At 47.0% G+C, this 12,547-nt stretch overlaps 1 protein-coding gene across 8 annotated transcripts in view; it reads left to right on the top strand.

Moving 5' to 3' along the window:
• The window catches only part of Slc10a7 (solute carrier family 10 member 7), a 231,452-nt gene extending 219,923 nt beyond the window's left edge, over window positions 1-11,529 (top strand). For all 8 annotated transcript variants that reach the window (XR_013051239.1, XR_013051237.1, XR_013051234.1 and 5 more), the window contains 2 exons: window positions 6,011-6,156; window positions 9,226-11,529. Coding sequence is in view for 4 of the 8 variants with exons in the window: in XM_006971724.4 (XP_006971786.1) it covers window positions 6,011-6,156; window positions 9,226-9,255 (176 nt within the window). In the remaining 4 variants the exon portion in view is untranslated. The remainder of the gene's footprint in view (window positions 1-6,010; window positions 6,157-9,225) is intronic.
• Window positions 11,530-12,547: the final 1,018 nt, after the last annotated feature.

Here is a 12,547-nt window from a genome sequence, read left to right as displayed (position 1 = left end):
GCAGCATGGGACTCAGGATGGCAGGACACTGTCAGGAAAGAGCGGCCAGAAACCAGTGTGGAAGACAAAGAAGCTGGCCTGTGGAAGACGAAAAATATGGCTCTCCGTTAGCCATAGCGGATAGAACAGAGCTGACAGCAAAACCATTTCAAAGAAAAGGAAAGAAGGGAGGAAGGAAGGATGGACGGACAGATGGACCGATTGAATGATGCTGAAAATACTGTGCAGGTACAAGTACTGTAGATAAACTCTGAACAGTGTTGCAAAGCAGATTTTCGTTGTGAGCCACAGGACAGCCTTGCGTGGCCATTAAAGAAAAGTACATGTGTAATCTGGGGAAATGCCATTTCTCAAGGATAAGTCAAGAATGTTCATCTGATACAGAGCACACACAAGTGCAGCCACTTGAGCATGATGCAAGTGGAATTTTCTAATTCAAAGAACATGAAATAAACATAGTTAAGTTCGAGGGAACTTGTTCTTGTCCACACTGTTTTATCCTTTCCTTCCTGGGTGTAGGATAAAAGAAAGCCCTTACTTGCTTGTTAGAAGAAGAAAGCGCGTGCTTGAAGTTCCTCCGTGGCAGATGTCAGTTGAAAGCTCTGCTTATGGAATATGCTACAGTGTCAAACTCTGTTGGATAATTTTAGACGAATGTGTCATGTGTGACACGGAAATATGGCACGCTGTACATTAGTGATTTCCCAAGTGTTCAGATCAGGTAGTAATGTGCAGGGAAAGTGCTCTTTATCTACCCACACAGTGTGCATGTGGAGCAGGGGGAAAATGCTTCCCGTGGAAATTACGTTAGTCAGAAAAGGAATCCATTTACAACATGCACCTTCTAACATCTTTCAGACAATGCATTGTATTAAAGAGGCATTTTTGATTAATGTTTTATAAACATTTTTCAGCATGACAGCTTAAAGTCCCTGTAAAATTGTAAATGTGTGCATGGTGTTCACTTCCATAAAGTCAAATGCCATCCCATAAAGTCTGGTTGAATCCTGTCAACCATGGTGACACAGAATCAGTACCTGGGAGCATTAAAATTAATTTGCTTCATTTATATTACCACAGTGATAGCAAGATGAAAAGAATTTCATATTTAAATTTTACTTTAAAAGGAAAACTCAAGTAAGTCTGTTTGGGGTTTTAAGTTCTCGCTAGTTTTTTTTTTCCCTAATTAACAAATGTAAAAATGAAGTGATAATCTGTATAGTAACTTTATTATAGAATTTGGAAAAAATACAAGCCCATTCATTCCATGGGTTCCTTTGTGAGCACCTACTATGCCCTCAAAGATGAATGATGAGTAGCTGCTGACCCTGCAGCTTGACACAGAAATTCCGGGCTGGCGTAGGTCAGGAGGAGGGCTCTGCAGGTCAGCCTGAAGACTGTGGGCTGCACTCTCAGAGGAGGCAACGTAAGAGCGGAAGGCTGAAGGGTAAAGTGGGCACCGAGAAGTGACGGCATCTAGACCAAGAGAGCTGGGCAAAGGCCGGGGGGCCCGGTGGATGGAGGAGAACCTGGAGGCACCCACTGAGGCTAGAGTGGGGGATCTAGAGGGAGTCAGAGCAGGGGTGAGAGCAGGGGTGAGAGCAGGGGTGAGATCTCCAGGGAGGGTGAGAGCAGGGGTGAGATCTAGAGGGGGTGAGAGCAGAGGTGAGGTCTCCAGGGAGGGTGAGAGCAGGGGTGAGATCTAGAGGGGGTGAGAGCAGGGGTGAGATTAGAGGGTGAGAGCAGGGGTGAGATCTCCAGGGAGGGTGAGAGCAGAGGTGAGATCTAGAGGGGGTGAGAGCAGGGGTGAGATCTAGAGGGGGTGAGAGCAGGGGTGAGATTAGAGGGTGAGAGCAGGGGTGAGATCTCCAGTGAGGGTGAGAGCAGGGGTGAGATCTAGAGGGTGTGAGAGCAGGGGTGAGATCTAGAGGGGGTGAGAGCAGGGGTGAGATCTAGAGGGGGTGAGAGCAGGGGTGAGATTAGAGGGTGAGAGCAGGGGTGAGATCTCCAGTGAGGGTGAGAGCAGGGGTGAGATCTAGAGGGGGTGAGAGCAGGGGTGAGATTAGAGGGTGAGAGCAGAGGTGAGATCTCCAGTGAGGGTGAGAGCAGAGGTGAGATTAGAGGGTGAGAGCAGGGGTGAGATCTAGAGGGGGTGAGAGCAGGGGTGAGATTAGAGGGTGAGAGCAGGGGTGAGATCTCCAGGGAGGGTGAGAGCAGGGGTGAGATCTCCAGGGAGGGTGAGAGCAGGGGTGAGGTCTCCAGGGAGGGTGAGAGCAGAGGGCTCCTGCATGACTGTGTAATTGGATTTCACAGAGAATGACGACCTGCCTGAGTGCCTCGGCCGCTGGAATAGGAAAGGGTTATTGGGCCCGTGATTTCCAAGGTTTCAGTCCTGGGTCACTTAGCCCTGTCTCTTTAGGCCTCTGGCAGGACATCAGGTTTGAGTACATGGTGGGGTGAGGCCTTGTCTAAGCCATAGCACGGGGCTCTGGTACCACCTGCTTTCTGGTTCTCAGCCAGCTCACGTGCATGCTAGTGAGATGAGTAAGTGGTGTTCCCATGAGCTCTTAACCCTGGGTGAGAAGAGGGTCCGACTGTGTCTGTCTGCAGGCTTCAGGAATGAGAACTATGGTGGCTTCTTGGTTGGCATGACAGATCATTGCCAGGTGGCAGAAATCAAGTATACTGGCATGGTGCCTTCTGGAGGGCACTGTAGCCTTCCTGTGGTTTCTAGCTGCTGCCCAGATATCCCTGGACACCTGGCAGAGGTACCCAGGACAGAGATATAAAGCTTTCAGTTGTGAAAGAATAGTGTCACAGCATCGGACCTGCTGACTGGGGAGTATGCTGTCTCTCCATGACTCCCACCTTCCACCTCCCACCCAGACCCTGGAGAGCGTGAGAGTCCACCACAGTCACACTCAGCCAGGGCTGGGGAGAATGAAACAAAGCAACATTGACATAGACGGGTCGAGCCAGTGTGATGGCGAGCGCCTTGGATCCCAGCACTTGGGAGGCAGAGGCAGGTGGATCTCTGTGAGTTCCAGGCCAGCCTGGTCTCATAGCTAGTTCCAGGACAGCCGGTGACGTTATACAGAGAAACTCTGTCTCAGAAGACCTTAAATAATAATAATAATAATAATAATAATAATAATAATAATAATAATAATAATAAGCAGATTGAGAGGACCTCTAAAAATAGAAAAGGAAAGTAGGTATTTGAAATACGGAAAAGTAAGATAGATTTTAAGACCCAAATGATCAGGGTGACTTTAATTGCTAGAATGCCCCTCCCATCACTGTGACACCAGAGGACACACCGAAGGACTTGGACCTCCTCACTGGACACCAAAATTCTTACCTCTGATATATGATTTCCAGCCCTGTTTTTAATGTTAGTCACTGGGGGAGTTACTATCCAGAAAGTGCTGTAGCCACATCAAGTCGTGGGAAGAAAGTCCTATTTAGCGTGACAGATGTCTGCACAGCTGCACATCACCTTGGATTCCTTCTCATTCAGGCAAGGCAGATAACTGTCAGACAAGGCACAGTGATAACAGGTCACCAGGGTGTGTCGGGAAACTAGAATCTGCCCTTTCGGTAAGTGGAAAGGGCAAAGGGCCGCGAGGAAACACAGGAGCTGAGATGTCAGGAAGTGGCCGAAGCTGGGACCAAGGGAATTCGGCTCTCAGAACCTGGTGCTTGGAGAAGGAGGCAGGTAGCAGGCTCAGGCTTTGAGCCAGTGAGATCCGAGGGCAGGCACAGTGAGCTCCCTGTAGGGCCAGCTGCTGGCTGCTGGTGCTCCCGAAGATGTCAGTACTGCCTGAGCAGAGCAGAGACCCTCCTGCCCCTCCATCTTCACGTCCAAACTAGCAAGACCACTGAGGTACAGCCAGCCAAGAGGACTGAAGTGTGCTGAGTCGCTGTGAACAGAAGGTATGTTTGAAGATGAGAGGAATGATCTGAGGGAACCCGCAGCACAAGAGAGCTTCAGGCCTCTAGTTCAAAGACTGGCAAGACCACCAGCACACTAGAAGCTTCTAGAAGGTCAAGCCTTGGCCTTGTTGGGGTGGCCCTAACAGTAGCTTTGCTTTTCATCCATGTGAAATCCCAGCACCATGGTGGTGTGGGGACCAAGGGAGTCGAGGGTCTGCGCTGAAGGAGCTGCAGTCCGTAGGACTGTGCTGCAGAAGCTGGGCTGCACCGAGAGCAGGTGCACACCAGGCCCTCTTCTGTGCCCCTTGGGTTGCAGTGTCCTGGGCATCCTGAGATGCCACCTAGGGAAGGACCTTGGAGTGCAGCTGATGCATGTCTGCGTCTCTACTCTGCCTGCCTCATCCAGTCAGGGCCCCTCTGACGTCATGTTATTTGCTTGGATGTTTTGCAGTTGGTTCATTGGCTTGGTAACTGCATCAGCATCCGGTGCCTCATTCATGGCCACAGCAAAGTACCTGGGATGAGTTAGCTGAGCAATGATATCCTTAAATTTTAGTCAGAAAGCCTGCTCTGATCTCACTTTTAAGGACAAAAGATCTCCATGCTTCTCTCACGTGTTCCCTTCAGGCTCCTTCATGTCCTGCCTCAGTGACCCTCCTTTCTGGATCTCATCCTCTGGTGCCTCCTTAGAAGTCCCTCAGGGGCAGCAGAGCTCAACAGACTTCCATATAATCCAGGCGGGGTATCATCCGTGTGGGCAGGGAAGGGAGAGCTTGTCTACAGAGGAGCGTGGCGCTTGCCTCTCAGTGCGTCACTTCCTGTAGTGCGTCCTACACACTTCCTAAGGCTGTGCGTCATCCTTTACAACACGGGGTTTTAGGCTTTTACTGTTCTTTTAAAGAGCTCTTCTATTTTATTTTCTTTTGCTCTTTGTCTTAGTGTTGTTGTTATTTGTTCTGAGTTTTATAGTGAACATGGAAAGAGAAGACAGAACATACCTAAGTGTGTACTGTAGCAGCCCTGAGAGACGACTGTTGGGGAGGGTTGAGTGTTTTTGGTTTACAGCAGTACTGCATGCAGCTGTGAGAAGAGAGCAGTCATGAGATCCATTTTTGCATAAAGGGTCGAAATTTATTAGAAGGTTAAAAAATGACTGCAAAAGCAAAGCCTTCCCTGTGGTGTTATAATAAAATGTTATTTATGCACCATTATTGGGCATGTTTAGGAGCTTGGACCCTTGTCAGAGACCATTTCAGAAAAACAAGAAGAAAGCGGAACTCTGAAAGCGCTTGGTTGCAGGAGCTGACGTGTGTACGTCAGTTCCGAGAGCCAGGCCACAGGAAAGCAGGGGTGCTAACACACAAGCTGCTAGTGTCTGGATTTTGCTAGCTAAAGAAGCCGACATGGTAGTTGCCCAGACACAGGCACAGCCCACTCTTTTAGAATAGACTGGTAGATTCACATTGCAGCATTCATCTGTTTGGTTCCATCAAGGCCTTGGCTTGAGTGCTAGTTTTACAGTTTACCTGTTACCTGTAAAATTGTTTCGTGACTGGAAAGCACATTGGGATCCTTGGCAATGAGAGTGACATTCAGGTTTGTGGGTGGAGCACATGCTTAGAAGTTGTGAGGTCCTGAGCTGAATCTCAGAACTTCCACCCAGCTGGAGCATCTTCTCATGACCCCTGTCTGTACCACACATTATCTTCCTGTATCTTTGGGGAACCCTAACAGCCAGTGTCCTCACCACTGAGCAAGAGGAGATCCGAAATTAACCTCTCCTTAGTCCTTTCCAGCCTTCTTAGAGCAGCTCAATTTAGTCTTCCTCCTCCTGATGAAGAAGTGAGAGGTACTGGCCCCCAAACAGTCTTCATCTGTCCCAAGTAGAGCTTAGGACTTTGTGTTGTGAAAGGAAGCTAGACCTGTCAACTTTGAGGACGTCCATTCCGGGTCTGTGAATACGCGCAGGGAAATACAGTCACAACCCATTCAGTTATGGTTTTCATGGAGCATGCCTTTTATTTGACGCCAGCCTGAATTTGCCTCTCTGTTTTCTGTCTTCCTGGTTGAACAGGGATTCCAATGCTGAAGATAGTGTTCGCAGGCCACGAGCATCTGTCATTGATATCTGTGCCCTTGCTCATCTACCACCCCGCTCAGATCCTTCTGGGAAGTGTACTCGTGCCAACAATCAAGTCCTGGATGGTGTCAAGGCAGAAGGTGAGACTCCAGAAAGATCTGAGTGGATCCAGATTAGCCTGAAATGTTCTTTCTGGGTTCAAATGACTCATATATTTACTTTTTCCTGGTATATCACTGTTCAAATGTATGTATTTTATTAATGAAATATAATAACGGGTTTGAGGAGATGACTAAGGGGGTAGATTACGTCCTGCTCAAGCATTAGGACCTGAATCAGAACCCTAGGATCTACAGAAAAAACAGGCGTAGCAGTGCACCCCTCTAACTCCAGCCCAGGAGACAGAGACAGAAAGATCCTGGGGGCTCACTGGCAAGTCAGTCTAGTATGCACACAATGACAGACCTTGTCTCAAAAAATAAGATAGCAAGCAATTGAAGAAGACACCCGCACACAAGGACACATATGTGTGCATACATACAAACTCTCTCTCTCTCTCTCACACACACACACACACAAATAAATGTATAATTACAGTATACATTGATTCATTCGATTTGATCGGGAAGAATGAGTATTGAATGTCTTATAAAAGAGAATAATACTTGCAAGGCAATTTCCAAATACTCTAACATACTCCTGTTCTGGAGGATACTGACGGGGTGTTTAAAATTGGAACTACCCCTTCTTGTTTACTTCCCTGTGGACCGGGGGGCTTTCCTCTCTGCCTTTCGGAATATGGCCCAAACTAGACTTAGCCACAATGCATTTTCACTTTTAACTTCCCAGTGTGGTAAAACTGTGTTTGAGAATTAAAAGTTAACTATCAAAAGAGCCCACACAATATTAATTTCACCATACTTAGTACATAATATTATTACATATTAGCTAGGTTCTTTTTTTTTTTTTTTCCGAGACAGGGTTTCTCTGTGTAGCTTTGTGCCTTTCCTGGAACTCGCTCTGTAGCCTCACAGAGATCCGCCTGCCTCTGCCTCCCCAGTGCTGGGATTAAAGGCGTGCGCCACCACCGCCTGGCAATTAGCTAGGTTCTTTAGACTTAATTTCCAAAAGTATTAACCAAAATAATTGAGTCAGTGATTCAAAAGAAATTTAGACGCTGCAGAATCTGGTATCACAGTGGAATTGCTCTCCTCTGGTGGCCTGGTCCTGCCAGAAGTAATTCAGCGGTGACTGCTAACAGGAGATACGTGAGAAGAGGCGTCCAGTGGCGAAGCCGCCTGTGCTGTGTCCCTAACATCCTGAATGACAGCGTGGCCACGGGATGTGTGTGAGGCAGGCCCCGCTCCCTACCCGCCCGGGTCAGACAATGGGTGCTGAGGCATCCTGCCTGAGTTCACAGCTGAGCTACAGCCATGCTCATGGATGTACTTGCTATTGCCATTTTTACAGGTTAGGAAACGGGATGAGAGAGTTCAGCAGTTCAAAGTCCTGTGGGAAACTCGGTGCTGGATTTGGGACTAGAAAACTCTATGTGGCCATAAATATCTGTAACACAATGACAGAGATAGAATATCCCTCTTAGCAGACTCACAGGAAGCCCCTGAGGTCCTGCAGGAGAAGGCTAGCCCATCCAGTGTCATCACTAATTCAGTGACCTAATGACAGCAATGTCAGGTCACCTCCAAAACAAGGAGCTGAAAAATGCTTCCTTCTGTCTAAGCCTTGGGTTTGTCATAGTGATGGAAAGTGGATGGGCATACTCACGCAGACGGAGGGTGTAACCTTGCTCAGGGCTAGCAGCAAGGTGGTGGCCAGTGTCTTCTTCCTTTACTTCCCACATTCTCTGGAGACTTTTCTCTTCCATCTATCAGTGTACATGTATGTTGCCCCCTCAGAATGTATTCATACAACTATTGAAAAAAAAAAATGAAGAAAATTAGCTGGGCCATACTGAACAGGGCTTCGACCCTACCTACTCCTCAGGGACCAGAGGCAGAGAACAGCAAATCCAAGGCCATTCTGGCTGCAAAATGAACTCAAGACAGGGCAGCCCAGTGAGACCTGTCTCACAATAAATTTCTTTAAAGAGCTAGAGTGTAGCTTAGTGAGTGACCATTTACCTAACATACATGAGACCCTAGATTCAATACCCAGTTCTACAAAAAAAAAAGAAGAGGAAGAAGAAGGAGAAGAGGAGGAGGAAGAGGAAGAGGAAGAGGAAGAAGAGGAAGAAGAGGAGGAGGAGAAGGAGAAGGAGGAGAAGAAGAAGGAGGAGGAGGAGGAGGAGGAGGAGGAGGAGGAGGAGGAGGAGGAGAAGAAGAAGAAGAAGAAGAAGAAGAAGAAGAAGAAGAAGAAGAAGAAGAAGAAGAAGAAGAAGAAGAAGAAGAAATTGCTTGAAAATCCAAATATTCTTTGCAACAGTATTCAGTCACAGTAAACACAAAATTAACTGGAGTAGGTTTTCTTCTAAATGTCTCAAATTTTTGAGACTTAATTAGACCATGCTGTCAGTTTCCAGTTAGCACTGGCTAATTTAGAGTAATCCCAAAGCCTGGAACATTTACCTAGTAACATAAACACTAGGAGCCTTTCTTCAGGGTACCATGACTACTTTTGTTTGCAGATGTACTAATGAGACCATGTAGTGCAGAACAGAAGCATACAAACACCCGGCCAGGCTCTGGAGCTGACACAGTCCGCTGGCCAGTGAGCTGGCAGCTAAGTCTGTTTCTAGGGTAGGACTGGTTATGTAGACCACCTAAGTGAGTGTGCCAATCCGCTTTCTGTTGCTGTAACAAAACCCAAGACTTAGAAAGAAGAAAGTTGGTTTGGGCCCCTTGTTTTGGAAGTTTCAGTCCGTGATCAACCGATCATTCTATTTGGGCCTGTGAGAGTCACGGTGGGAGTATATAGAACATAACCCTTGCCTTCACTGCAGGGAAGAGGGCTAGGGGACCAAGGTCCTATCCAAGGCCCCCAATCACCCCACATCTTAAAGGTCCTACCATCTTCCAATAGTGGTATAGCACCACTCTGAGGACCAAGCCTTGGGACCTACAGGGAACATTCCAGATGAAACGAGTATCAGCGCCCTCCTCCTCTCAGTGGCACGTTATCTGGTATGAGTTGATATTTTTGCCTTGTTTGTGGACATTCCAACTCTGAACCGTTTCCATGTCTTCTTGCAGGGAGTGAAGTTGACGAGGCCCACAGTATGACTCAGGAGGCGCCTTCCTGAAGCGTGTATATATGTACAGGGCTGTCCGTGCAGGCCATTCTGAACACTTGTCCTTGTGAAGGTTGCTTTGATGCCTATTTTATTTTTTTACAGAAAAATATGATACACCTGTTTAAGTGCCTTAAATGTTCTTGACATTCGACTGCCATGGGTGGACAGTATTCTGGACTTATTTTTTTTTTCCTTAATGCAGAAAAAAAGTTTTTGTAAGGGACAAAAAGCTCCCAGGTTTCCTTTGTACTGCCTTTGTGCACCACAACTCTGTAATAGTTACTGTAACGTTTGAAATGAGGTCACACCATCCAGAAACCATCCGCCTGGTGACAGGGAAAGATGCCGCAGTCTCGTTCGCACACTTTGATTCGCCGTGTGGTTCTTTGACTATGACATGGCTCCTCCTCATCAACTCAGCAGGGGTCAGAGATCGGCGAGATTCTGAGAAGCACGAGGTACCTCATTCCTTGACATCGTCTTCTCTAGACATCTCTTCAATTAGTCCCCGCACACTCCGGAAACTCTTGAGTCCCATCACACCTGTGTGGGGGAATAGTTTAAATTTATTATGAGCTGCTTCAAAGGAAGGCCTGATGTGAGTATTGAGGTAAACACAGAGTGTGGTTTGGGAGGTTTTCAGTCCTATCTCTGTGTGCTTTTCCTCCTTCTTCCTTAATTCCTTTGTTTCTCATTTCACTGGCACACTCACAGACGACCCAGGGCAACACACAGACATGGAAGTCAGTTGGAGAGTAGCAACAGTTGACGGTGGGTTGTGTTCCCAGTGCACAGCTAGGGACCAGGTGTAGTCCTGTTACACAGTTCCAAGTCGCTCCTGCTGGCAAGATGCAGCCTGTTACACCCTTTAAGTAAGCACACACTTTATGAATAAGAGCGTCCATCACTCACTTGACAAATGTTTGCAGCATCTCTTAAGAAATCAAATCATATTGCCCTTAGGAGTCAAAGAAGACAAGGTCATGGACGTGAGCGAATGTTACATGCCCACACTGCCTAGGCAGGTGGAAAGAGGCCAGCCCAGAAGGCCCAAGACCATCCATTAGCCAAGCTGTCAAACATCCAGTCCTAGAACTGGGCATCAGCTTTCAAAGGACTATCTGATGTGGCCTTCAGTGGCCAGAAGAGCTTAAGCTGGACCCCAGTGGAAAATAAGCAATGTACTAGACGGCGGCGGCGGCGGAAACGCTGTTCTTGTGTTTCCTTAATACTTACTCCTTACTGATTTAACAGACAAATTGGCGGCATGGATCTCACCAAGGCTGCTCTCTCCTCAGCAGCCGCCTTTCTTGGTAGTGGTGGCTGAAGTCCTACAGCGAAGCAGCCATTCCTTCAGAATTCACCGGGCTCGTCAGGGGTGCTAGTTTACGGCCTGGTTAGCACCGGCCTTCCAGTGTTGGCGCCAGGTCTTTGGTGTCGATGTCTCAGGACCTGTAACCCCCAGCAGAGCTCTGCCGCCGGTGCCCGGCCTTGGCAGTGACTCCCTTGGCGAGTGTGCCACTTACTCGGAGCAGAAAGGTTTTCAAGTCTCGTCCCTCACACTTGGGCTTTAGAGGAAGTGGAAGTTGTCTGTCTGCCAGACTGTAGTCAGACCCCCCGGTCACGTGAACACTGGTCTCCCTGCAACCTCTCTACCTCTCTCAACACCTGCACTAGGTGTGGCTGTGGGAGAAATTCAGCTGAAATGCTAGGAGAGCGTTTTATCTTCTGCTTTAAAAGGTGTTTTGTTTTCCAATAATTGATGTATATCATGAGTCGGGGTGGCTTTAGTAACATGTCTGTGGCTACTTCTCTTTTTACACAAATGCGATAGCGTATTTTTCCGTGGTGAGCAAAAAATAGAATCAAAATTTATTTTAGTTCCTGCTCATTCGAATTTAATTAGCTTAAAATATTTTCCTATGTTTATGCACTGTCCATCTCTGTTTTATACATTTGTTTGTCCAAATGTATTTATAAAAGAAATACATTAGATTATATTTATGTTTACTCATGTTTCCACCTGGAATTCGTTTTTTTAACGCTGAAATTTTAAAGAATGGTAATGTGGTCTTTACATGTGTTTCAGGTTTTAAGATTTTGTGGATTTTTTTAATTCTTCCCTATTCTGTTTTTAACTGACACACCTCTGGTTGACGCTCAGTGTTTATGCTAAATACCAAATTTTTTCAAAGATGGCTAAGTAATGAAGTGGGTTATTTATAATAAATGGGAAATAAAAAATAATTCTATGATAAACAAAGACCACTTGAGGAATCACTGGACAATTTGTGGCTCATTTTCGCCTGATTTCTGATGCACTCACACTGCTTTCCGAGGACTTCTTAGGTTCTCTTCAGCTTAATGCAGCATGAAGTGTGGGTGAGCAGACATGCCACAGTCCTTCCAGCTGCCCGGTCACGCCCCTGCACCCCACCGTGCCATAAAAACCCGTTTTTAACACACTGTCTGTGCATCAGCGTTAGGAACAAAGCGGGAACACTTTCAGCAGAGTGACGAGGCCGGGGTGCCGTGTCCTTTGGGTCAGTGGGAAGTGGGTTCTGGCTAGCCTTCTCCAAGCCCACGGCTTCTTTGGCAAGCACATCACCTTGGAGAATGCCAAATTTTTGTGTTCTTGGGCTTCATCTTGCCTAGGACCCTCTTCCCTTTGGAAGCCTAATGGAAATGTCACCTCCTCCAGGAGGCTTTCCTGGGTTCCCAGTAAGCGCTGTCTTGCCCAAAGCCCATGCTATTCTAACTGCCAGTTGACATTTCCATCTCCTCCAGTGTGGCAGACGATCTGTGGGTCTCCAGCTCCAGGCTCAGAGTAGCAGCCAAGAGTTGGGGAAACACCCTCAGTAATTCAAGCTGCATAGGCCATGCTGATCTGATTTAATGAGTACCTTATACACATTTAAAAATAAAAGATTTCTTTACAGAACTCTGATATCCTAGAAAACTTAGATAAACATTAGCATCATCATTATCCTCAATTTGTATGTAAACAATAAAAGGTCTCCCAAGACTTTATATTTGTTCTCAAATCTTGTATTGTAATACAGAGCTATCTTCTCTAATAAGTAAAAATCCTTATATGCCCCAGAGGACTTACCTACTGACCTGATTTTGAAGAGCAGTGTTTACTCACTGCAGGTTACCAACATGAAGACTAGTTGATACCAGCATAGATGTCAGAAGCCATGGGCACTGATATCACCAGACGACCGAGCCTGACAGATGTGACCAGCTGCTAAAGCAGGGCCCTGCTCTATACTCTGCTC

The sequence above is a fragment of the Peromyscus maniculatus genome, chromosome 5 (genome assembly GCF_049852395.1).
Source record: "Peromyscus maniculatus bairdii isolate BWxNUB_F1_BW_parent chromosome 5, HU_Pman_BW_mat_3.1, whole genome shotgun sequence".
Classification (NCBI taxonomy): Eukaryota; Metazoa; Chordata; class Mammalia; order Rodentia; family Cricetidae; genus Peromyscus; species Peromyscus maniculatus.
The sequence above is the reverse complement of the archived record's forward strand: the minus strand, read 5'-3'. Positions and strand labels throughout refer to the sequence as shown.